Raw genomic sequence first — 24235 nt, 5'->3', positions numbered from 1 at the left:
GCTTATTTTGTTCAAGGGTGCCGACCTATATCAACGAAAAAAAAAATGGCATTGCAGAAATAGTTAAGCAAACTAAGCTCCCCAGAACCGCCGGCTTAATTTATGCGCCGTTCACCAAACACAAGTCGTAGCGATCCGGAGCGCTCGCCAACGTTATTGCGAAGGAGGCAAATAACACATAAAAATAAAATATGCGGGCTTACGTACTAAAACCAAGATCTGATTATGAGGCACGCCGTAGTGGGGTGCTTCGGAATAATTACGACCACCAGGGGTTCTTTAACGGGCACCTAAATCTAAGTACACGGGTGTTCTCGCATGTCGCCCCCATCGAAATTCGATCCGTGATTTGATGCCGCGACCTCGTGCTTAGCAGCCCAACACCATAGCCACTAAGCAACCACGGCGGGTAAACCATACGCTTTGAAATTTGTCTTTGGCCTTCTCAGGTTAGCGGAGAAACTTCGTGAGCTTGGCCCATAACGCTGTTGAACGGCCCGTTTCATGCGCCCCTTAACATCTATCATTTATCTCCTGAATATACCATACATTTCGAAATGTGTCTGCATATCACCCCTGACATTTCTACACAATATAAATTTTCTTAGTGATGCAGTTTCTTTAAAACACCGTGAAAATAGGCATACAACATTTTCAAGCGCTTCTAGTCGCACTAACAACTTCGCTGTAAAAATGTAGAGACAACATGTGCCTACGTTTCACCAGATTGTAAAGGAGTAGAATGATTTCGTCACTTACGTTGCTGTGTCGGGAACACCTCGTTGGAGACGGTGATTTCATCGAGGCGCTCTTCCAACAGCAGCAGTTTCTACACACCCATTCGCATTTGGGTGTCGTGATTCTGTTGTTGTTGTAGGAGACAAACCTCCAGCATAGTTGATGGCTGCCAGCGCATAGGATTTGTACGCAGCGCTCTGCATCGAGCTCTACGGGGCGAGCCCGCCATGGATGTTCCGCGTACTGAGCCATCGGCGGCGGATCACATTCCCTTTGTGCGGTGTTCGGCAATGTAGCAGTGTCCACGCTACGTTGTAGTGGTGCCAGTCAGCCGATCCTTTACAGCGGAGAAGTCGGCCAACCGGGAGTCTCTAGGGTCGTCTTCGCTCAACTTAGTCGTTGAGCATCGAGGCTTTCCTTGGTCGGTAGTAGCGGCAACGCCGCTTGACTATTCGACATACTCCTGAGAATCTAGGATGGCATCCAATTCCTTTGCCGACAAATCTGGCGACTCTGGAGGGAGCACACTCCTAGAGCTCACGTCACCACAGCTCTTTTCATCGGAGCTCTTGTCAGCGTCACAGGAGGCTTGTGGCTCCCCAGGCTGGTCAAATCCAGGCACACCCTCAGAGTTAACAACTGCAAGCGCAGAAGCAGGCCCGTTTCCAGTTAATAAAATATTTTCAGGCACCATTATTTCTTACAATAACTGTGCTGGAAAGCTTGCTTCATTAGTGCGCGTTTCATTCTCAGTTACCTGAGCAACGAGGATTGGCTTAAGTGCGCAACAATGAGAGCTCGGTAAGATTATTCTTGTATGCGTCTACTACATTATCGCTTCGCTCACCTACAAGTGCTGCATATGCTGGCTATTTCAAGCTACGAGTACAAGCGCAGTGTGGCTTAATTTTTGCTTGGATATGCACAGTTGTCTGGTGATAGAATAGGTGGCATTTTTTTAAAACACACCTATACATGTCTTCCGTCTGATGAATTTGATTTGCGACCACAAAAATTACTGCAACGAGTAGAGTTCGGTAAGAACACCACTTTGTAGTCTTTCTTACATAGCACACATATTTACTAAGCTGGAAACTTTTCATTTGTCTCACCAACACACGGCGTGCAAGAAATTCCTACACAATGGTCATGATTAGGGCAAACAGAATAAAAGTGCCTAGCAGAAAAAAGTCTATGAGGACTCACCAGAACAGGCTCGCCGAAAATCGACGGTCGGGTCATCGACTGTATTCATTGCACGCTGCTGCAGAGAGCGCACGTCTATCTCGGGTACACGATTCATGTTTGGCATCTGACGGCCCGGAGCAGACCAACGTTTCTTTATACCCTCAGCCACGCTCTTGCTGGACGAACGCCCACTAAGGTATTCGAGAAGTCGTGATGACTCCCGCACCATCCACAACTGAAATTACTGAAGAAAAATTTACTACCAGTATTGCGCAAGCCACACCCTTCATTGACAAAAAGGGTGCAGCGGCAATTGAGGGCCGAAAGCGGTAAAAATACATTCGGTCTTCGTAGCCATGCATGCGAGCCTGGAAAACACGGCGACATGTTGTACTTCCAAACCAGAAAGAATGCTGTTCTATCACTGCGACGCGTTCTTTTGAAAGAAAACTCACGGGTTTCTTTGTAGGTACTGTCGGCCAAAAATAAGCGGACCACGGCTCAGGTATGGTGGCTGGAAGCATAGCTCAGGGTGACCGGAGCGGCTGCCGGGCCACGCCATGGCGATGCTAACTCGCTCTGCGCGCTGGCGACGAGAGTGCCCCGAGTGACGCCGAACTTCGCACTCACTCTCACGCGTGGACTGATCACGACTGATAAATTTCTAGTGCTTGCATCGTTCGGTTGCTCTGCTGCTGACGGTCGCCACGAAGGGGACCGTGCATTGCGGGTAGTCTAGCACATGGTGCTGTATAGCACAGTAGCGGACTGCCGCGGGGCATCAAACCGGGGCACTGAGAAGGAGCGAAGACCCGTTCCTGATTCTTGATTTGCTTACCTTCACCTTATCTTTCATATTAGTGAATGTCGTCGGCATCCACCACTGCTCGATATCAGGCAACATCACGCAAGTAGCCGCAACGGCGCCTACGGTGACCCGCGTTCTCTCGCGCCGGCGCTATAAGTTACAGGGTGGAAAGCGCTGCGCGGAAGTCCGAAGTTATAGTGGCGGCGCTCTCAATGCCAAGGCGAGTAAGCCAAGTCATGGCGGTTGACGGCAACTTTCCCTCGCACTGGGAACCCCTTCAAGCCATGGAATGCATCCGTGAATAAACTTTCACGACTGACTAGTTTTTACGATTCGTCTTCCCAATCATCTCTTCCTGACGGTACTTTTGTAAAGTTTCATGATGGCCTACGCAATATAGTAGCTAATTAAAGCAGTTTTCAGAGGCGTCGCTAATATTAAGCCCACTGCAGGAGACAACGCCGGAAACGTAATCTCGACCGAAAAGCCGTCCCACCGTAAATTTTGGCGCCTGTAACTTATCGCGCCGGCGTGAAGGAGGGCGTGTCACCGTAGCCGCCGTTGCGACTACTTACGTTATGTTTCCTGAAATCGAGCAGCGGTGGACGCCGGCGACATGCACTAATATGAACGATAAGGTGAATAAAAGTAAAGCAACAGTCAGAACGGTTCTTCGTTCTTTTTCAGTGCCGCGGTTTGATGCCCCGCGGCCGTACGCTACTTTGCGACAGCGCCATGTGCTATACTACTGGCAATGCACGGTCCCCTTCGTCGCGACCGTCAGCAGCAGAGCAACCGAACGCCGCACTAGAAATTTATTAAGCGTGATGAGGCCATGCGTGAAAGTGAGGGCGAAGTCTGGCGTCACTCGGGGCACTCTCGTCAGCGCGCGGATCGAGTTAGCAGCGCCCCGGTGTAGCCCCGCAGCCGCTCCGGCCACCTGAGCCGTGGTCCGTTTACTTTTTTGGCAGTCATTACATGGCCACTATCTAGTAGACACTCTATTTCCTTTTCATATGCGTATTTGTCTGCTCTCGGCTTTCTACGACATTTAAAGCGAAAAGAACCAGCGACACCCAAGATACGGAACCAGATAGAGGCACACACATGAATATAGAAAGCTCCCGAAATACGAAAAATAATTACACACATAATCTCCTGTGGGAGTTAATTTAATGGTGGGAAAGCATTTGCTGCTATAATCGCATGCTGCTTCGTCGTCGTATGCTACTGTTTATTATAATGGCGAAAAACAACGCGGCGGTATGCATGTGCAGATCATGTTCCCAGCTTTCGATTCATGGGAAACGCACACATATGTAAGAATCCGGCATTGTTAGAAAAATAATGAGAAAAAGAAAACTTTACTGCTGACTAGTGACTGTCCCATGCTAATGCGTACTGTCAACAAGTCTCTCTCCGTTCCCATTAAAAGCACAAGAAATCCTTTAATTTGAAGTTATCACCCCACCCCAGGCCCTTGCCCACCTGTGCTAAACATGGAAAGTGAACCCACACCACCATTTCCCAGATGATTAGGATATTATTTTTGGAGGTAGAGGACACATGCTTTTTGTGTATAAAGTGCCAAAACAACGGCTCCGTTGTGCGGTACTCTAGAACTACATACTTCTGGCTTATTTGTTACAAAAACGGCGATTTTTATGAAGCAATGTATTAATTAAATGATTTCCATCCACCTCTGTTCTCGGAAGATGTGCGAGTAAGTTTTGGCACGGAAGTTCCTGTGTAAAACATGGCAACCATTCACTGCCGCTAATTTGTTGACATTGATCGCAATAAAGAAAAAGCTTAGTCTAGCATTTTTGTCAAGTCGGCTAGAACTGATCATACTTCTAGCTTGTTAAAAAAAATGGCGCTTTCTGTAGAGCAGTGTGCCCCTTCAGTCACGTTGCAGGTACGACATTACTTCTCTTTTCGTGGTCACCGTCACTCGATATTTGCATCGGCTTCCCACTCTCTCACTAAGAAAGTGTACAGAGCCAAGCTAAATAAGCAGAATAGTGATCGCGAGCGCATTGACTCACGATAAACTACAGATACGTGCAAAAAAAAAAGGACGGCTCCAAAAGTATACAAATATAACGTTTATAGTCACCTTTGCAGAACCCCAAAGGTTGCGCTATCCTTCATGCGACCAAAAACCGCGCATTTTGTTTCTCAGTCTAGTTCCACTTGTGTTGACTTCGACGGCGAAGAGCATTTCAGTTAGCAGTAAACTCTGGAACTAGATTTTAGTACAAATTAATTTGCTTATGATGGTGTCATATTGTCACGTAGTAGTGACGGTCAATAATACAGGGGCAAATCTGTAAATGGCGAAACTAACTTTTATTGGGCGAGCTTGGTTGTGCCCACAAAAGCAAGTTACACTCAAAGCACAGCGATAGTGGCGAACACGGTCGGCAGTCGTCGAAAGCTGATCTGCCGGTCAAGTGCGTCGGCTTTTATACGTGAGTCATCGAAGGTTCCAAAGTAATTGTTGGTGCCCGCGTGTCTTGCAGAAAGTTCTACACAATTCGCGTTGCACATGCAATGAGATTGCACAAGCTTCGATGACAACAGACAGCAGATAGAACCATCGATAACATTCCAGAAACTTCCGGTACATGCGGGCGCGTCCTGCGCTAAGCAATAACATTTGGTAGATGATGAAAAGCGGTCACCCGAAAAAGATAAACAAGTGCAGGTGTCAACATTTTAAGGACAGAGACTGCTACTTACGTTACAAAAACCAATCTCTGAGGCTATGCTCCTGTCCCTTCTGTCTTTCGGCTCATGGCACGCTCTACAAGCACGGTGGTGGCCAAAAGCCATTGCAGGAGCTTAAATGACGTCGTAATGTCATAATAGCTACATTCTTTTACAACAAATTTGTATCCAGCACTCCGCGACCGCTTTTTCTAACAGATAAAGCAAATCTCAAAGGCCATGCTTTTCCTAGTTAAATGGGCCAAAGGCGATTGGGGAAGCTCGGAACACGTCATGTACAATCCGGCAAAATTTGAGTGTTACATTGCTGAAAGGGAAAGAATACGATATTTATAATTTGTACAGAAGTATTTGGCGCTCCAGGTGTGAATAAACTCCGTATGTTACGTCCCATATGTCCCATCAGCGTTCTAGTCGCGAAAATAACAGTTGCAGTTCGGACCTAAAGGCGAAGCATTGATTGCGATAGCAAATTAGTAGACAGCTATATGAATAGTAGTTTTATCGGCCGTATAAACTTGGAAGCATTCGCTTACTACGTGAATTAACAAGTATGGAGTCAGCAGGCATAAGCAAATATGAATACATCCCATTCGATGAGCGCGAACACTCGCTGTCAAATCGCTGGTGCAAGCAAGCGCGGCAGCAGCAGCGAGCGAACTGTGCTCTATCGCTTCGACGCAAGATCGGCGAGAACACAGCGTGAACAAACGTGTGAGCCGTCTGCAGATCCCATTCAAGATACGGCGCATGCAACCGCACGCGACCGTAAAAAGCACGCACTTGGCGGAGTCGAAGCTGCCCACGCGCTTTCCCGCGCTAGGGTCTACCTGCGCTGCCTCCCCGCTTTCCTCCATATTGGGGGCGAGCTCCACCACTGGAAAAGCTGGCGCCACAGTCAGTGTGACGTGTCATGAGGGATCACGTGGACACAGAGGCCGCGTCAGCTGCTTCAGAAGCGCCGAAGTAGGGCAACTAGGAGGTGTTGAGTAGGGTCCCTAGCCGAAGCGAGCTGAAAACGAAAGTTTAAAGTCCAACCTGCGCCGCGGTTCTGATTAGGTGGTGAGGCTTTACCGCCTTGGGTGCCTGTTTGACAACATTTGAAAGTACTTTAATAGGTAGTGGCTGCCTTTGGAGGCGTGCAGCATGGTAGGCTACTGCTCGGTGACGCAGTGCCGGACGTACGCAACGGAGCCCGGTGTCAGCCTTAGTCACGTAGCCGCAGGGCAAGGAGCTGCGTGAAGCTTGGCTGGCGAAACTTTGAACCGGCAGACAGCCATCGGCTACAACTCGGTATGCAAGCACAGACGCGAGGAAGATTTCTGCTACGGCGCCGGGACTGTGCGATGTTCGGCGAGTAGCAGAAAAGGCGCACTGAGACGCTCGCCCTCGCCCGCTGCCCGGCTAATGTCATGATGGTTTGGTCTATGAACTTGTTGATGCTAGATACTGGCAAGTTCACTGGAACGGAAAGGGAGCGGTAAGACGCACATTAAGAAAGGCATGCCATATGGTCATGTTTGTGTTATGAATTAATGCACTGAATTAGGAAAAAGAAGCGTGGGGAAATCGCAAGCTGAGAAGACCGATAAACATACAGTGCGACGCAACTTGAGAAAATATATTGAAATGTCCAAGAATTTAGAAGACACAGAAAGATTGAATCGATCGTCGCGACGGCACATCACAGTCGCCGTAGGCGTCGAAGTCTCTATAACGAAATTATTTTTGAACAGTTCTGATAGCGTCCACGCAGCAATGGTTGCTAGGTACTGTCAAATGCTCATATGCTGCGGCTTAAAGCTTACGGCACGGTGCAAAAACGCGCTCACAGCGAAAGCAAAACATTGTGCGCGGACTCGCATGCAGACGCGCAGTCGGTCGCCGCGAACCCGTGCGATCGTTGCATTGAGGCTTCAATCTGTCATGCCCCATTTGGTTATAGGCAGCCCACTATAAGAGCATATTTCACATAGTTTACTCTCAGCATCTGCCTGCCTTTCACGCACGAAGCCGGTTCGGGAGATTCCATCGCGGCGATCGCGCGCAGTGGCGTTCACTGTACGTATTCGGTAAAGAGATAGCGTCTGTAAACGATTCTGTGCTTTCAGTTTGTCCAAGATTATTATATCGACAGTCAAACTTCCTTCGTTTTGAGAGTACCTACATAAATGTCCAGGAAGGCTGCCGCGTGTTGTTCTTATTGAGCGCCGTAAGCGAAACCTATGAGGAGCGTGCCGCGTGATCCCACACTACGCAAGGGCGGCGCTTCCGACAGATGGCGACTCCGTAACTCATCGCCCTCAATATGGCGCGCGAGATTGAGCCGCCATCATGGCCGCCATCGCCAGTTCTCCTTGCGCCCGTTGCGCCCGGTCGCGAATGCGCCGTTGCTGCCGGAGCACAGCGCGCCAGCCCCTCCCCCCATCCTCCCCGCGGCCTTTCGCGCGACGGAAGACTCTCCGCTCCGCTTTATTCCTTCGCGCACGCCAGATTGCGCCGCGATCGTCGGCTTCCCTCGCGTGCTTTCACTCACACATACAGCACACAACGCGCTGCGACGGTGTTATCCCCTGTACTTTACAAGGTGCATCACGGCGACAGTCAAAAATTCGCCGATGATTACGATACTCCCTAATGCGAAATTTGAGAGCAGCTCTATATGTGTTTTCGTTTCGCGATATATTGCAGATCTTCTGAAAGGGGCCCCAAGCAGCTTTGCGGGTGTTAATGCTGGAGCACGCAGGAGTGAGAAGAGTTTTTGAATAGGGCTTTGCATTTGCAGAGAGTGACTTGCACTTGCAGTGCCCTTACGGCGTCAAAGAAAAGCTTATAAATATTAAAATAAAATGTGCCATTTTATGATACGAGTAATTTCGACTTTCGTGTTTTCACATTTTTAAAAATTTAGAGGTTATTCTATTATCAGCAAGCAATTTATTGCGCTTAGTTTTGAGTACAACCTTATGTGCCTTCACCAGCTAAGTTAAGCCATAGGCCTAAGAGCCGTGAAATCGACAATCGAATTTGGGATCAGCGGTGTCTAATGAATCAATCTTCATCACACGTTAGTTGAGAGAAGGTGATAACCGCAGTCACTTCTCCTCACTTATGAACTTCACACGTTACCACAAATCGAGCTCAGTTTGGTGCTAGTTTAGCTCAGTTTGGAGCACCCATCTCTTCGATGGGTGCCGCCATGTTTGTTAATGCAAAGCTTTTGGAGCAGCTTTTAGGGCTCCCGTTAAATCAGTGAAATAGCGTCCCCAACGTAAAACTCAAACGAAGTTTGTGTCTTGCGCATGCGTAGTGACTTCGATGCTGTTTCTCTGGGGCACCCCAATACGTTTGGGACCCCTATTCTAACACTCTCTATTGAGGCAAAGAATTTGACAGAGACATGTAGCAGAGTCGGCAATCGTCGAAAATCTGCCCGCGGGTCAAGCGTGTCAGCTTTTATACATGACTCGTCGAACGTTCCAGTGTAATCACTGGTGCCGCTTGGCTTCCAGAAAGTACAATTCGACTCGTGCATACAACCATGACAACCAAAACAAGCACGAACGAGACCAAACCAAGCAAACCAAACAAGTGTGAGCGAGAGTTGACGCGAGCACACGATAGTGCGAAACAAGCGGTCGGGCGGGTCCACATGAAACCAGTTTCCCATGTGCGTGTCACTAAAGGGGCCACTCTCGTAGGTCTCCACCATTCGCGGCTCGCGTCTTTCATTTGCCACTCCGCATTCGCTCTTTCATCTTTTACTGTTGCGCTCGTTCACTTGGTTATGCTGCCGCCACCACCGCTCACTGCAGGAAGGGGCCATTAAGAGCTGCACTCTAAAATGCGCCTAGACTGACCATATAACTGCCATTGCAATAAAACAAAGAAATGCGCAGCGTATTGGGCCATTCATGCGCATTTTAAGCATGCTGCCGACCAACACTGCCAACACATCCAGATAACGTCCAAAATTGTTCATTGTTGGGACTTCGCTGAATCCTACGTCCCACAGATGCCCGCGAGACATCTTTCATAGGATGTGGGATGTCGGGATATCTTTTGGACGTCCGCAGCATGTTGTGCGTTGTCCGTGAAACAAAGCGCTGCATGAGTGGAGGCCTGTCTGCGGCGGCTGCTGTGAATCGCGCCCACGTGTTACCAATGTGCTGCCTCTCGCGATCTTCCAATTAGCAAGGCAGCTGCACCACTATTCGCTCCGCTTGCAACGTGCTGCACGAGGCAGATTGCCCGCACCAGCCAATTGTATAGTGAAATGAAAACACGTATAGAGCTGTGCTCAAATTTCGCGTTAGGGAGTATTGTAACCGTCGGTGCATTTTTGGTGTCAACTCACAGTAATCGAGAGGTACTTAATTGATGGTTGCCTTTTGTCGTCAGTCAATTACACAACAACCTAAACCGAGTCGTTCACAAAAGCTAACAGCGGTAAGGCGCCAAACAACTTTCACACAATTCCACATGCTTCAGGCTTTAAATTGGGGTTAAATAATTTACGTAAACGCAACTCCGCTAATCCTGAAAGGGAATAAAAGCAGTGTGCCCAATTGGGTAATATAGGAGCGAGGAAGATAAACAGATTAATAAATAAAGATAACACATACGTCAGGCGAGCTTTTCAACCTCCTCTCTTTCTCTTCACACATACATGTGAGAGGGAGAGAGAGCACATTTTTCTCAAGGCTATAATAGCCACAGCCTCTGAGATAGAACAATGCGCCATCAGATCGCGGAGGCCATGGTCACGGAATCAACAAACTCAGCAGGCTTAGTAACTATGGCGCACTGACTTCCGCTACATAATATCAATGTCATGCTGCTGTAGGGCACCACAGATTACATCACAGAAGAGTGAAATGTGGTCTCTAGAGTAAGGAAGATTCAAGTCGAAGGTAACTTTCATTTTGATTGAATTTGCAGTTTCTACGAGGGATATCTTAGTTTTATGTGCCTTATGATCATTCCTTTTGCTCTTAGTTTCATGTTATAACAAAAGGTCACGAGCTAAAATTATTACCTTAAAAAGTGATGCAGGAACCCTTTAAAGGGCCCTGCAAAGCGCCAGGGAAACAAAACTCCACCTTGGGCAAGTTGGTCTAGTGCGATTGAAAAAAACATAATTTCAAGGTGGTAAAATACACACGCAAGGGATTAGTAACATGCAAGGAGAAACAAATGGCAATTACACAAACACACAATGCACTCCGTGTGTGTTTCTCCTTTGCGTGCGTATTTTAGCACCCTAAAATCATGTTTTCCAAATTGTCAGGGAAAGCTTGATGAGCTGCACTGATGGCATCACCTCAATGCGGCGAATTTGTGTACTTCATACACCGGACGTGACAAAAGGGTGTGCTGCTAAAATGGCTGTTTAAGGAGTAGTAAAACAAAATTATTTGGGCTCACTTTTCTGTGCTTAATCAGTAGCTTTATTGACCCAGTAATCATGCTAAACAAACTTATTTGCTCCAGCGTGTGACAATTGTTTAGTTATATGCTCATCTCTCACAACCATCCTGGCTGCTATCTTGCACGTGTTCGAAAAGCAGACGTTCAGTTTTACCTCACGCGATAGGTCTAGATCAGCCTAGGCCGCGATATCGGCGCAACTTGGACAATCACGCGAAGCGAAACAGAATGTCAGCTTTTTGAACGCGCACGACTGAGACCACGACGTGATGGTTGCGATTTTCATTTCGAAGAGCCCTACATGCCCTGTGACGCAGGAGGCGTGCTTGTAAACAGCCATGATTACGCGATGGCACAGACCTGTGACGCACGCTAGTTCACCATCTACCATGCCATCAATCTACGCTTCTGTTTTGTCAGCTAGTTTGGTAGGAAACCAGTGTATTGCTGGGGGCACTGTCATAATGCTGCGTTTGACAGAAATACACTACGCAGTATGATCCCGGCACCGCACCAGAGGTTTAGCTACGTTTCAGCATGTCCGCAAACTTACCATTTGAGGCTTACTGAGTAACAGCAACGGTACGCACCATGGTTGCTTAGTGACTTTGGCGTTACCCTGCTAAGCACTAGGTTACGGAATGAAATCCCGACCATGGCAGCCGCAATTCGATGGGGGCAAAATTCAAAAACACCCGTGTACCATGCAATGGGAGCATGTTAAGGAACCCCAGGTGGTCAAAATTATTCCAGAGTCCCCCACTATGGCATGCATCATAACAGGATGGTGGTTTTGGCACATAAAACCGCAGAACTCAATTTCTTTAACAGGTTAAGAGTACAACAGGAACAACAACGGTAGCGACATCTAGTGACACAGTGTCTGACGACTAGAGAGCAAGCAAAAGTAATGCTGCAACTTACATATTCTACCTAACTGCCAGTGTGGAGCATTGGTCGCTACATAATTGTTAAAGTACCATGTACTTTTATTCTAATTCCCTTTGACATTTTAGTGTGAGATTTGCTACTGCCAGCTACGGCACCAGTAACCTGGTAATTTGTAAATGGTAAGAAGTCTGCACGTACGCTTCTCGTATGCATTAAGTAGGCTTCGTGTGTGGTCAGTGCAAGACATCCAATGCAAACAGTGCTGAAAAGTCTTCTGAGCGGGGAGACAAGACAATGACGTTGCACATCTTCAAAATCAATTGCCGAAACTCGTGATGTCACATTGTTCACAAATAGGACATGCGCTGACTGTCCGCTGACATGCGCTGACACCAACTGTCCGATTCGTAGTTCGCACAAAGTTTAAAATTAAATTAGAACATGCTCTAAGCTGCATTTTCTTACGATACTTTACAGCTGATACCTGTCAGTCTCTAGCAATGCAATCGACTAGTTATTTTGATTTTATACTTTTGTGTCAGTACCCCTTTAAAAATGTAATGTGCGATGTATGTTCACACAATATTGGTTAGTACTGCGAAAGAAAGTGATGTCATTACGTTTTACAACCATGTTGTATATCACAGACCCACGGGCAAGGTTTTCCAACCACAGGAACGATGCATCCCATGCTGAGCATGGTGATGATTTATTGGCATCTCCTTTGAAACAGAGGGGGGGGGGGGGGACAAATTGTCACCTAGCCTGCTCGAGTTACTCGAGTATGCTATCCATGCTTTTTCTTCTAGCATTCTTGTATGCATCTCTTTAATCTTCTCTATCTGCCTAAGTGCCTATGCTTGGCACTTAGGCGCGCCAACGGCCGCCTCGTGGAAGCTGTTGTAACCAGAAAAGTGACGCCATGGCCTTCAAAATCGGAGTGCGCGCCGCCCGATTGAAGAGGTCATGAAATTGCCCTCAACAGGCTGAGCAGGCTCGGCGACCATGGTGCGCCGGCTTATGCTAAAGCCCTGCTGCTATTGGGTAGCAGCATATGACATCAAAGGAGAATGAAGTGTGCACCTTAAAGCCAGGAAAATTCTAGTGGAGGATAACTCATTTTGCTTGTGTCTTGAATTTTCTCTGACCGATAGCATGGGTTTGTGTGGGTCAATTTCCTTAATTCGCTTTTCTCTCTGTTCTTTGAAATGCTGAGAATAGACCTAGACCAAATGTGGTGACCCAAAGACGATGTTGCAGGGCCCCTTTAAGTGATGATCAAGTGGTAAACATTGCTGGATTGACATCGTTGTGGCTAGGCATAAGGCAGCCACAACTATAAAGACGGTATATGAACGCTGTGAACACTATCATCCTTTATTGCTGTTCTTTTTGAGGAGCCCTTTCACATATGAAAATCAGCTACAGTATTCCACAAGTGGGAACAGCATTCCAAACACTCCTAATGCAACAGAGCTTACACATAGGCACTGTAATGAACAGGTATGTCACTCTGATAATATTCATTGCAAAATGTTCCTCAATGCTTTTAAAGATACCTATGCTGAAGGAATTTCACCTTTCTGTTGCATTTCCGACAATAATACATTTTTGCACAGTTTTGCTGAAAAAATGAGCTTATGAAGGAGAATGGGACTTGTGAACACATGATCAACTATAATGTATGCTAGCATGCGAGAAAATTGAACAAGCATGCGTTTTCCCAGTATTCTGTTTATAACACACCTGGGTATGTTGTTTTTTTCTTTTCAGGTGTGCCTTAAGATAGAGATCAGCAAACAAAGATCACACAGAGGCCGACAATGATCAAAAGCGCACAACGAATTCAACAATGCCAAGAAATATGCCTTGGCAATACTGGGCACCCCCAATCGCCTACAATAATGACTGAAAAACGTTCCAGTCAGCTAACAACACTACTACTTAACAATATTGCACAGAGTCAACAAATCTGTGCAAAACCAACAATGACTGTCACAACGCACCGAAGCAACAATTCTATTGGAGTTGTTCTGCGCAAAAGGCTGCTGTGTCAAAACATTAAAAAACACACTCCCACAAAAACAGACGGCTGGACTTATCAACCATAGCACTCTGAAGAAATCTGTGCACCTGTCATGGCAGTGTATGTTGAGATGCCCATTGCACAGTACTACCTTTATGAAACAACCTATTGTGGCGTTTCTGGGAGCCCTAGAGATGCGCTAGTCTCACTGCGATAGAAATTGTATGGACACTCCAGGCAAATTTGTGCCATTGCCGCGAGGTCCCATATAAGGACCCAAATGCATTAAGACTGCAGACTGCATTAATATGCACCGTATGCTGTAGGTGCGATAGAAAGCATGCGAGGGTGAACTGAGAAGGATGGTGGAGTGATGCACGGCATCTTCTCGAGTGCGCTGGGAGGGAGGTGAGGAGGATGTGTGCTGTCTTCTCTCCCACACAAGGGTGCACCGGGAAGATGAGTGCACGCTGGCAGAGGGGAAGGGGAGAGTTAGTGCACGTCTTCTATGCAAGTAACCTCATGAAATGTAAAAAGACACAGCTGGCTAATTGCAAACTTTGTTAAATTACACGGGCAAGTAACAACAGATTTCATTGATTGGGATATGTACTTCAGTACGTACTACCTATCAATCTTCAGCGAAATCCCATTTACATTAAATGTATTTTGGGTACCTGCAAAATCTTTGAACTTCATTGTAAAAAAGATTGATTTCTGATGGACTTAGTGCCATGCGTCAAGTCATTCTCAAACCTTTGCTACATACTATCAAAGATTTGGTTACATTGCACCTAGCGAGCACCGTGTGACAAATGACAAACTTCAGGCAGAAACACAACACGCAGTTTACAATGGAAGTGCGGAAAATTTAGTGCACATTGCTTAGCACCTATTTTAGGAGTCACCTGTAGAGCGCACACAAGAGTTGTACATACACTTAGTTAACCAATGGCTACTTTCAAAACTGCACACTCCCTGAATATGGCAATGATATCCATTTTATTTTTCTGCCTTAGGTACTGGCTTCTACGTCGAAACTTTCTACCAGTCCAAGCTGCTTTACCATTCTACATGTTGATGTTGCACCATGTTCTCCAGTTCATCCTTATGCAATTTTTTTTTTCACTGCTATGACAGGCACACAAACACAGATGCCCTTGTGTGAGCCTAGCATGCCCAGATCTGTTCCAAAAAGCCCTGCTCCACAAAGAGAACATGCAAAATTATGTATGTACATAGTTCTTTTTCACACATGTAACAAGCATAATGTCAACATGCAATAACACAACAGCACAATATGCACACAAAATTAACTCAAAGGGAAGAAAATATGACTGGCTACATAACTAGCTTGCAAAAAATACTTGGCTTTATAACAAAAGTTTGTAGCAGCCTCTTGAGAACGAGTAGTAGTAGTAGTTAATTACAACGAAACAAAATGACACAGATGACTCTACAAATGACTCTCCCTACTATGTACACTTCTTTTATGCACAAAAATGTGCATGCACGTAAACACATGTATGTTCACTACCACAGGGAAATTGTTAGCACACAAGTGAAGTAATCAAGAAAAGAACACATTTTTGATGTGTGATGCCCGAGACACTTAACAGTAACAAGCAGCTCGAGTTCATAAGTTGTTTTTTTTTGTGTGTGTTTCTTTTTGTACTTCACTTTGACTTCACTTCACTTTGAATATATTCATGCTGAATTTCGTTCAACAAGAATGAGAACAAGACTGAAGGAACAATAGAGCTGGGACAAAAACCACGTACTCGCTTGCCACAGAAACTGGGGACAGCCTGCACTGGCTGTACTTTGACTATAGGTTGAGTTATAAGAATTAGAACCCAGATAATTAAAAAAAATGGCAGCTAAACATGAACACATCTCTATTTTTTTCAGCAAACGACTGTCTTTGATGCACCTGGGGTTCCTATCATGTCTGCTTTCTGTATAATACACAACAACCTTTTGTGCCTCGCAAGTACTTCATTTTGTCTACGGAAGCCGACTCACCTTTCTCGCTGAATGCACAGAAGTGTGGTACAGCTCTCACCGCACTGTTTCACAGTGCACGAGGCAGTCACAACAAATTAATGAAATAAAATGAGCCGTGCAATACTGGCAGCAGTTCGCTGTCCTTGATTTGAAGCTGCTGCAGATTTCCCAAACCTCTGTATTTTTGGGGTTCACTGACAGTGTGTTCAATGCAGTTTGAAACCACTAAATCTTTAACAAGGCTTTTGGTCAATGGAAACTTTCAACCTGCTCCATACAAGAGCAACATAGAAAAAGAAACCGCTGGTCAAGATGTGTATTTGTAAGGCACAAAAAGTGCAAGTGTGTTCACGCTTTATGCTCAAGCAGTTGTGCATTTCGGCAAGTGCTAGCGACTCAGCTGCGCGTTTGCAGTGTGAATATCCTGCCTCTGCATGGCACACAGTGCTTTCTCCTCCAGCACCAGGGCACCGAGAAATGGCCAGATACTAACTCTTGCAGGTTTGTATGTTTATCTCCTTGTACAATAATACATAAATAGCATATTTTATTTGAATTGGGACAGTTGGTAGAAAAAGAAACCTGTTGTCCCTAAACACTTAAATTAGCGCAAGCCGACTGTATGTTAGCATATTCCGCAAAGAAGATTACCGTTTCAGCAAGGATGGTCAAACTGGCCAGAAAAAGGCACTAAAAGAACAAATTATACCAGAATACCAGACACTCAACTCTGGAAGCAATGCCTTTTATAGTAACCTAGCTATAATGGCAACCTCACAGAACAATTTGTCCTTCAACACTGCTTCACAAAGACGTTGCAGTTTCATTTGACAAAGGTTTATGCCCAACTATGACAGTGGTAAAATGTTTTTCGTGCTGCTTGCTGTGCATGTGTTAAAAATAAAAAACTGCATGCACAGGGGCACAAACAGCATCAACTGGACCTTTTATCTTCCTTGACAGATCAATCAAACGCCCTTATTGCAGTGGTGTTATCTGAGTATACAACATCAGAAAGGTGCTTTCATCAGAGGGCAAAACATTTGTTAAAGTAAATTTTGGCTCAAAAATGGAAAAAAATTTTTATCATTCCCGAGACAGACTTTTTCTGAAGGCCTCCCTGAATGCTTTCTTGACGCAAGAGACTAAATTTCTACCATCTTTAAATATATTTTCCCCACTTATTCCAATATGAGGCGAGGTCTTTTTTTTTTTTCCAAGAATCCTTAGCCATGAAGTCACCCCTGCTTCATATACAAGGAACAGTATAAGCGGAGTGCAGGTTACATATGAATTTTGCTTATAGGTGTAGCCTCACGGAAGTGCGAATTTCGCCTTAAGGTTTGGCTTCACGGCATTGCAGAGCGTGGTGCCATAAAGCCACATTATAAGGAGAAATTCGCACATAACCCGCACAGCGTGTGTTGAAGCTCCCTTCCACCCCGATTTCATAATAATCGCTATTTCGCGTTTTGGCTGTGTTAATAATTCCGTTTTTCGGACAATCTCAGCCGAGTCTGAATAATCCGTCGGCTCCTCTATATCGCCTTATATATTAGTGTTCCCACTAAAGTTTCCTTCTCCTTGGGTCCCCCAACTGCACCCTTCGCCTTATAATCGAATAAATATGGTATTAGCAACATGGTACACCTCTGTACTGAAAGAAATTAAAAAAAAACACAGGAGCAGGAAAGAAAAACAACAATTTGCCACTGCAGTGGCAATTTTGAGAGAAATGTCCAGTTATGAGCCAGTTAAGTAATGCCATGTTCAGAAATGAGTAGTACAAGATGTGGGTGCAATATGTGATACTGCCTACACCTACTTAAGAGTCCTCACTGCATGACATGAGCAATCAAAATCCAGAAGTGCTCCCTCCAGGTCTAGCTGATATGGCATAGCTATACAGTGTTCAGTTGTGCTGCTAAGTTGGCACACACACAGGGACACAGACATGAAATGGTCATGGACTTTAAACATGAAGTGGACACAAAGTTTATGCAAAGTCCATGTCCACTTTGTTTTCATGTCTGTGTTCCTGTCTGTGCCACCTCAGCAGCACAATAACGCAGTACACTGTCAAGCTATCAAGTCATTAGTTCGACAAACTTAGTTACGGCCACGTTTCCAGCCTCTCTTTAAACCCATAACCAATGTTGAACAAAAAAATTCAAACATAGACTTCCACTTCAGATGCACAGCAGAAAAAGGCCATGGAGTTTCAAATGCTTTCAAACTGTGGCACATAAATTATCGTTCAGAAATGCTATAGGAAAATCCACCATACTGGCATTTCCTTGCTGAAATACCACTACAATGATTTCAAACAACCTCATCGCCTCTGCAGTTACTGATGAACACTGACCAAACAAAAAAGCTTTTGCGTCACCAAATATCCAACTCTAATGAACTAAGTTTACCACTAGAGGAACAGCTCTCCCTCAATACAAATGGCTTGCAATGAACTTGCTGTAAGGTCATTCTTCATTATGCCTCACTCGGATCAACAACTGATAACCTGTGGCAATAACAGGTTTCACTTGCTTTGTATTCTGAATGCACACAGTAACATTTTAAACAGTGAGCAATAAGTTGTCACGGTGAGAAGAAAAGACCACTAAGTTCAAGCACTCTGCCTGTTCCTGTGGCAACGTCTATAATCTGAACATGAGCAAAACCTGCGCTTTTCAACAGCACTATAGCTTTTGAGTTTGTATACGCTTGCACACAGAAAATGTGCTGGCTCGTACCACAGAAGCGACAAATTTCAAGGAGCCCAAGAAGAAAGAACAAGTATGACAGGAATAACAAAGGCCACATCTAATAGAGCAGTTTCATTACCTAGCAGTGGAAAATGAGAATGCCACATAAAATGACCCTGTTTTGAACACTAAAGTGAACTCCCTTTAAAACAAACCCTGTTAAACTGAATTACCCAGTATATTGAGCAGTTCAGAGAAATCTGTTCAGTACTTGTTGAGTGCCCTTGCCTTAAGCCAAACTTCTGACATGAGGAACAGATTTACGTGGTTTCTACATGGTTTCTTCAATCTCTGTTGTCTCAAGAGGAGTAGACTGTACAGTGCATGCCACCCTTGTGTAGAACGCGGGAACGGCGGCCGCCGGCGCACTTCGGACGCAGCCAGCAACATCTAACAGTAGCTACTGGGCTCGAGATAAGAAGTGTCTGGGCATGCAATTGCCGACGCAAATAACCTCGGGCCCAGCCATTATCATAAGAGATTGCTGCCTGGCTGCGGAGCACCCTGACAGCTGCTGTTCACATGCTCTACACAAGGGTGACGTGCACTGTACTTCGTGTTATGCAAGATGCTAATGTCATGAGCCAGAAGAACAAGTAGTAGCATATTGCAGCAAACATCAAAAATGATGCCACCTTCCATAGTGCACTATTCTGCAGTATTTGTGGTTACCCTATTCATCGCATACAACGTTTCATGCGAGGCTAATGATTCACGCACTTGTGCACGGGAAAACAAGTTTCACTCACTATATTACACTGCAAATGAAGAAACAATTGCATTGCTCTTTGATATTAAGCACTTATACATTGAAGCTGCACTAGGCCTTCTCACAGTATAGACACTAGTGCAGCCATGGACGTAACTCGTGCAGTTATATGACACTGAGAACATGGCACCATGTGCCACTCTGCACACCATTCGCATCGTGATGCAAGCCTTGCAGCACACTCTTTAGCCTGCTTTGTTAAAGCAGCAAACCAAAATTACACCCACAAGCCATTGACCCAACAAAAAGACAGGGTGATGAGCAAGAGCAAGCTGCCTTCCAACACGTGAGCAAGCAGGTAAAGAAAATTTCAAACGTCCACCGTTATTTACGTGTTGACGCATTGGCATTAGAAAGCATGCACCTTAGGATATAACTCAGTGCTCGGTTGCAGATACCAAGGATGTACCACTCTTTCACATGCCAAACTTGGGGGGACACATTTCGGCTTTCATGTTTGGGTGAAGATAAGAAGCAACACGTGGTAATCAACTAGGCATTGCAAGATTTCTTCAGAAAGTTGGCAGTGATCATAGCACTACGTCTAATATTCATTTCCTGCAGTAGTCATGCATGCGTATAGGAAAATGAGAAGCACATTTACAAGCGCAACCAAACATCTACACAGCAATGGTGAGTGCAGATGTTTCCTTGAGCGATGTAGGGTGCTTCTGAGCAAGCACATGAAGAGTGGGCGAATGTAATATGCATCCCTGTGAGAAGACAATGGCAATATCGCCAATAATGCACCTTAAAGCCTCAGGCCTCAAAAATGAGGCACCCATTCTTTTATTCCAGTGGAATCAACAAAACTGCCATACTCATTATTTATAATTATAACGCAAAAAAAGAACCATTTTATGGTAAATGCAAAACAAGAATGTGGCTATGACAAGGCCTGCTTAAGAGCTACACTTAGACTCTCTGATGAGGAGAGAATGATGGAGGTTATGGTAACGGAGCAGTCTTTGTGGAGCTGAAAAGTCATAGCTTGACATGGCTAGACGATGACAGGTGAACACTAGTTAAAAGATTATTTGTTTTTTAAATTAACAATCATTAAATAGCACCTAAGTGGAAGATAGAGAATCTGGTAGTTAGTGGCTGTGATTCATACCCCATCAGCAGGCCACGAGCGCCGCCTCATCTCGGACGTCATGTCCCAGTGCCAGGATGGTTTTCAACATCCTGGATTCCGTAATTTCTGGCGAGTGGTAATGGCGCTGTTTATTTGGGGGCGAGAGAGATTTGGTATAACATGATCTATTTTTGCGAGCTTTCAAAGAGGCAACCACTAGTATTTCAAATGTAAAATTTTGCAGGGAAGCTAGTTTATTTCTACGCGAACTGAAACCAGTTTCAAAATTTTGTTGCAGTTGACCTCTAAAGGCTGTGAAAGATCCACAACACTGCTTGTCACAAACTTGTGCCAGAAAACAGTGCATGCAGCTACTGTGTGGCCACAGGTTGCCTTTTCCAACAATCCACTTTTGGGTGAAGGCAACTCGTCAATAAACCCACACGTGCTACCTGAAGGCATTAATGTTGCCGGATTCGAGGCCCTCGTTATGTAATAAACAAGAAGAAAGGGGGGTTAACCAAGGGGCCCAATTTTTATTAGTCATATCATAAGAAGCCGACAAACACTGACATCAAGGAGAACATGGGGGAAATTATCTGTGCTTAATAAATGAAATAGAGAAACGATAAATTAATGAAAATGAAAGTGGATGAAAAAACAACTTGCCGCAGGTGGGGAACGATCCCACCTTCACTGATCCCACAACCTCCACCTTAAGGTAGCATGTGTGGGTGTATTGACGAGTTGCCTTCACCCAAAAAGATCATGTTCTCGTGATGCCTGCGGCAGAAAGGATGTTCCACATCCGCCGCCAATGTCTGTGAGTGGTGGCCCTGGCTAACACTCCCAGGGTTCTACTAGGAAACAAATACCTAAGAAAGTGGATGGGGAAATGGTGCCGCGGTAGCTTTATCGGTAGAGCATCGCACGCGAAAGGTGAAGGTTGTAGGATCATTCCCCACCTGCGGCAAGTTTTTTCATACACTTTAATTTCCACTAATTTATCATTTCTTTATTTAATTTATTAAGCAGAAATAATTTCCCCTGTGTTCTCCTAGGTGTCAGTGTTTGTTGGCTTCTTATGATATGGACACCAGCTAGTGCTTCAAGAATGGATTATGAAAATTATGAAAGTCAGGTCGCTGGTATGAAGAACTTGGAGCTCATTCACTTTGAGATGCACAACAAAAAACACAGTGCATGAACAAAAAGAAAGAGAAATACATGCTCAGAAAAGAATGCCGTTTTTTTTTTACATGTATTATGTTTGCATTCAAGCAATCATTAAATATGAGATGCGGTGAAAGCGGAATGCCACACTGTTCATGAGCTTTCAGTTTGAGCTTTTGTGTGATGCCCAAGGCTAACACATCATTCAGCTACTGGCCCAACGTATTAGTCTCTGTGCAATGTAGTGTCTCATGGATGCTACACTATGTATAACGCATTACCCCCGTTGACAAATCTGAATGAGCAACCTTCCTTCTTGGGATAGTGTAACTCCAGGAACAAGACCGGGGTGACCGCGTTTATAAAACGCGAGCAGTACTTGGCTGAATGTTGCACTTCACAGGACAGTAAGTTGGCTTTCCTGTGAGGCCTCACTGCCCAAAGAAATGAGGGATGAAAACACCTTTGCTCAAATGATGACAATGCCCTCAGATTATTTATTCTAACATTTGAAGCATGCGGGCAGCCCTTGAATTTGACGAGGACTTGCCAATGTGTCCGTCACACCTTGGACTAGGCTTCAGTAATGAACATAGTAGTTCCCAGCACTGCAACTATGCTAGAAAGCCAACTGGAAGAGAGCCTGAAGAAATTTTGATCACTTCCAGTTTAACAAGGCATTGTACAACTGCCACAGTATTCCAGTGCTTCATATTAATTTGCTCATAAAAGAACAATAGAAAGAAGTAACACAAAAGGTCTTCTTCAAAGCAATAACAAGCTCTTGACTGTGTGGTCTGCCAAACCCCATCCTCATGGGCATGCTTGAACATGTGTGTTTTTATAAGGAAAGCAAGGAACAATTCAGGTTTCCCATTGATGGCCAAACTCTCTTAATTGACTACATCTATGAGCATGCCCGGGAGTGGCCTCAAGAAAGTCAACTGACGTCGACTGACTCGACTTTCCTTCACCACTTGCTTAACATGACTGCACCAGCGCTGATACGAGCACAATTTTTGGGTGCTGCCCGTGTCTTTGTCATATCAGAACATGGTGCAGCAGGTATACAAACCCTTGCGTCCTTTCTAGGCCACCATGTTTTGCAAATGCTAAATTTCAAGGACAATGCCTCACAGCAATGGCGGCGCTGCACACTGTGTCAGAAGATAGCCATAAACCTGACCTACGAAAGAACCATCCACACCCTTTGGGAAAAAAATGTTAGGCTTACACGAGTTCATACGTAAATCGTACGAGTGCAATCTATCAGGTAATGGCAACGCGATTTCAGGAAAGTTGGCACAAGAAGCCACAAGGACGTGCGAAACCTGTGCAGTTTAGAAGAGAAATCTACATGCTCATCATTCCTACACTGAATGAACATCCATACCTGCAGTTCTTGCATCACTAGTGCCAGGTTTTTCACTAGAAACTTCCATACCAAGGCTACAGGCTGTAACCACCACCGTAACTCAGCTTGCTTGTTGGAAGGCAGCTGCTTCAACACGCAGCCCTACTATCGCAACACCCATCGCTCCCCGTGGATGTATCTGCCGTCTTCTGGCTCCTAGCACTGGCTGGCCATGCTGACATTGTCGGCCCATCACCAGCATTGGGGTGCTTTGCCAGAAGCTTTCACGCAGTATCCATGTTCCCTAGACCGGTCCATCCTCAGGACAAACCTTCCCGGTGCTGCTGTATTGCTTTCCAAATGCGAAGCTCTGGACCTAACCTGCAAAAATGAGATGCAATCGAATAGGCAAACTGAAATTGTACTCCCAGCCGAAACATTAGTTAATGGAGCATTTAGTTAAATTGGGATTTACTTTTGTGCCCAAAACAACCATACAAGCTAGCATCCTGTCAGCGAGCAGATTTAAACAAATCTGCTAAAGGTATTCAAATAATAAGTGCACACTTGAAAGAATCACCATAATATTACGGTAGACTTCCATTAATTTGACTCCAGTTAATACGATTTTCTTTATTAATTCCAGCTGGAGGTCCTGGCTGGCACCCATGGATTTCTATGGCCCCAAACTTTCATTATTTCAATCCTAAAATTGGCCTTCACTGAATAATTAAAACTTGGTCAGTTAGCAAAAACACTCCTCACCCCTATGGTAGCCCCAATAGCGACCTCTTTAGTGGCTTTAGTGGCAGCATCTGTCTCGGTGGAGCTTAGGGGTCAGTGAATGCATTGAATGCACGTCAAAAACAAGTTTTCAGCCAGCCCTAGGAAGATTTTTAAGCAATAACCGTAGCTCACAATGTCGGATTATAAACGAGTAGAAAGAGGAGGGGTGGGATTTTTATTAGTGATATCATAAGAAGCCAACAAACACTAACACCAAGGACAACATAGGGAAAATTACTTGTACTTAATAAATGAAATAAAGAAATGATAAATAAATGGAAATCAAAATGGATGAAAAAACAACCTGCGACAGGTTGCAGCAAGTTGTTTTTTCATCCACTCTTTCCATTAATTTATCGTTTCTTTATTTAATTTATTAAGCACAAGTAATTTTCCCTAGGTTGTCCTTGGTGTCAGTGTTTGTTGGCTTCTTATGAAATGTAAGATTATGGTATTTACCAGGTTCTAACACGCACCTTTTCTTTAAAGATC

General features: G+C 45.1%; 1 protein-coding gene across 8 annotated transcripts in view; it reads right to left on the bottom strand.

Moving 5' to 3' along the window:
* Positions 1–13142: 13142 nt before the first annotated feature.
* Positions 13143–24235, bottom strand: part of Ask1 (apoptotic signal-regulating kinase 1) — a 128866-nt gene continuing 117773 nt past the window's right edge. For all 8 annotated transcript variants that reach the window (XM_055066464.2, XM_055066463.2, XM_050171303.3 and 5 more), the window contains one exon: positions 13143–23338. In XM_055066464.2, the coding sequence (XP_054922439.2) occupies positions 23278–23338 (61 nt within the window). In that variant the 3' untranslated portion in view covers positions 13143–23277. The remainder of the gene's footprint in view (positions 23339–24235) is intronic.

This window comes from Dermacentor andersoni, chromosome 6, assembly GCF_023375885.2.
Source record: "Dermacentor andersoni chromosome 6, qqDerAnde1_hic_scaffold, whole genome shotgun sequence".
NCBI lineage: Eukaryota > Metazoa > Arthropoda > Arachnida > Ixodida > Ixodidae > Dermacentor > Dermacentor andersoni.
Note: the sequence above shows the minus strand (reverse complement) of the source record. Positions and strands in the feature narration are given on the sequence as shown.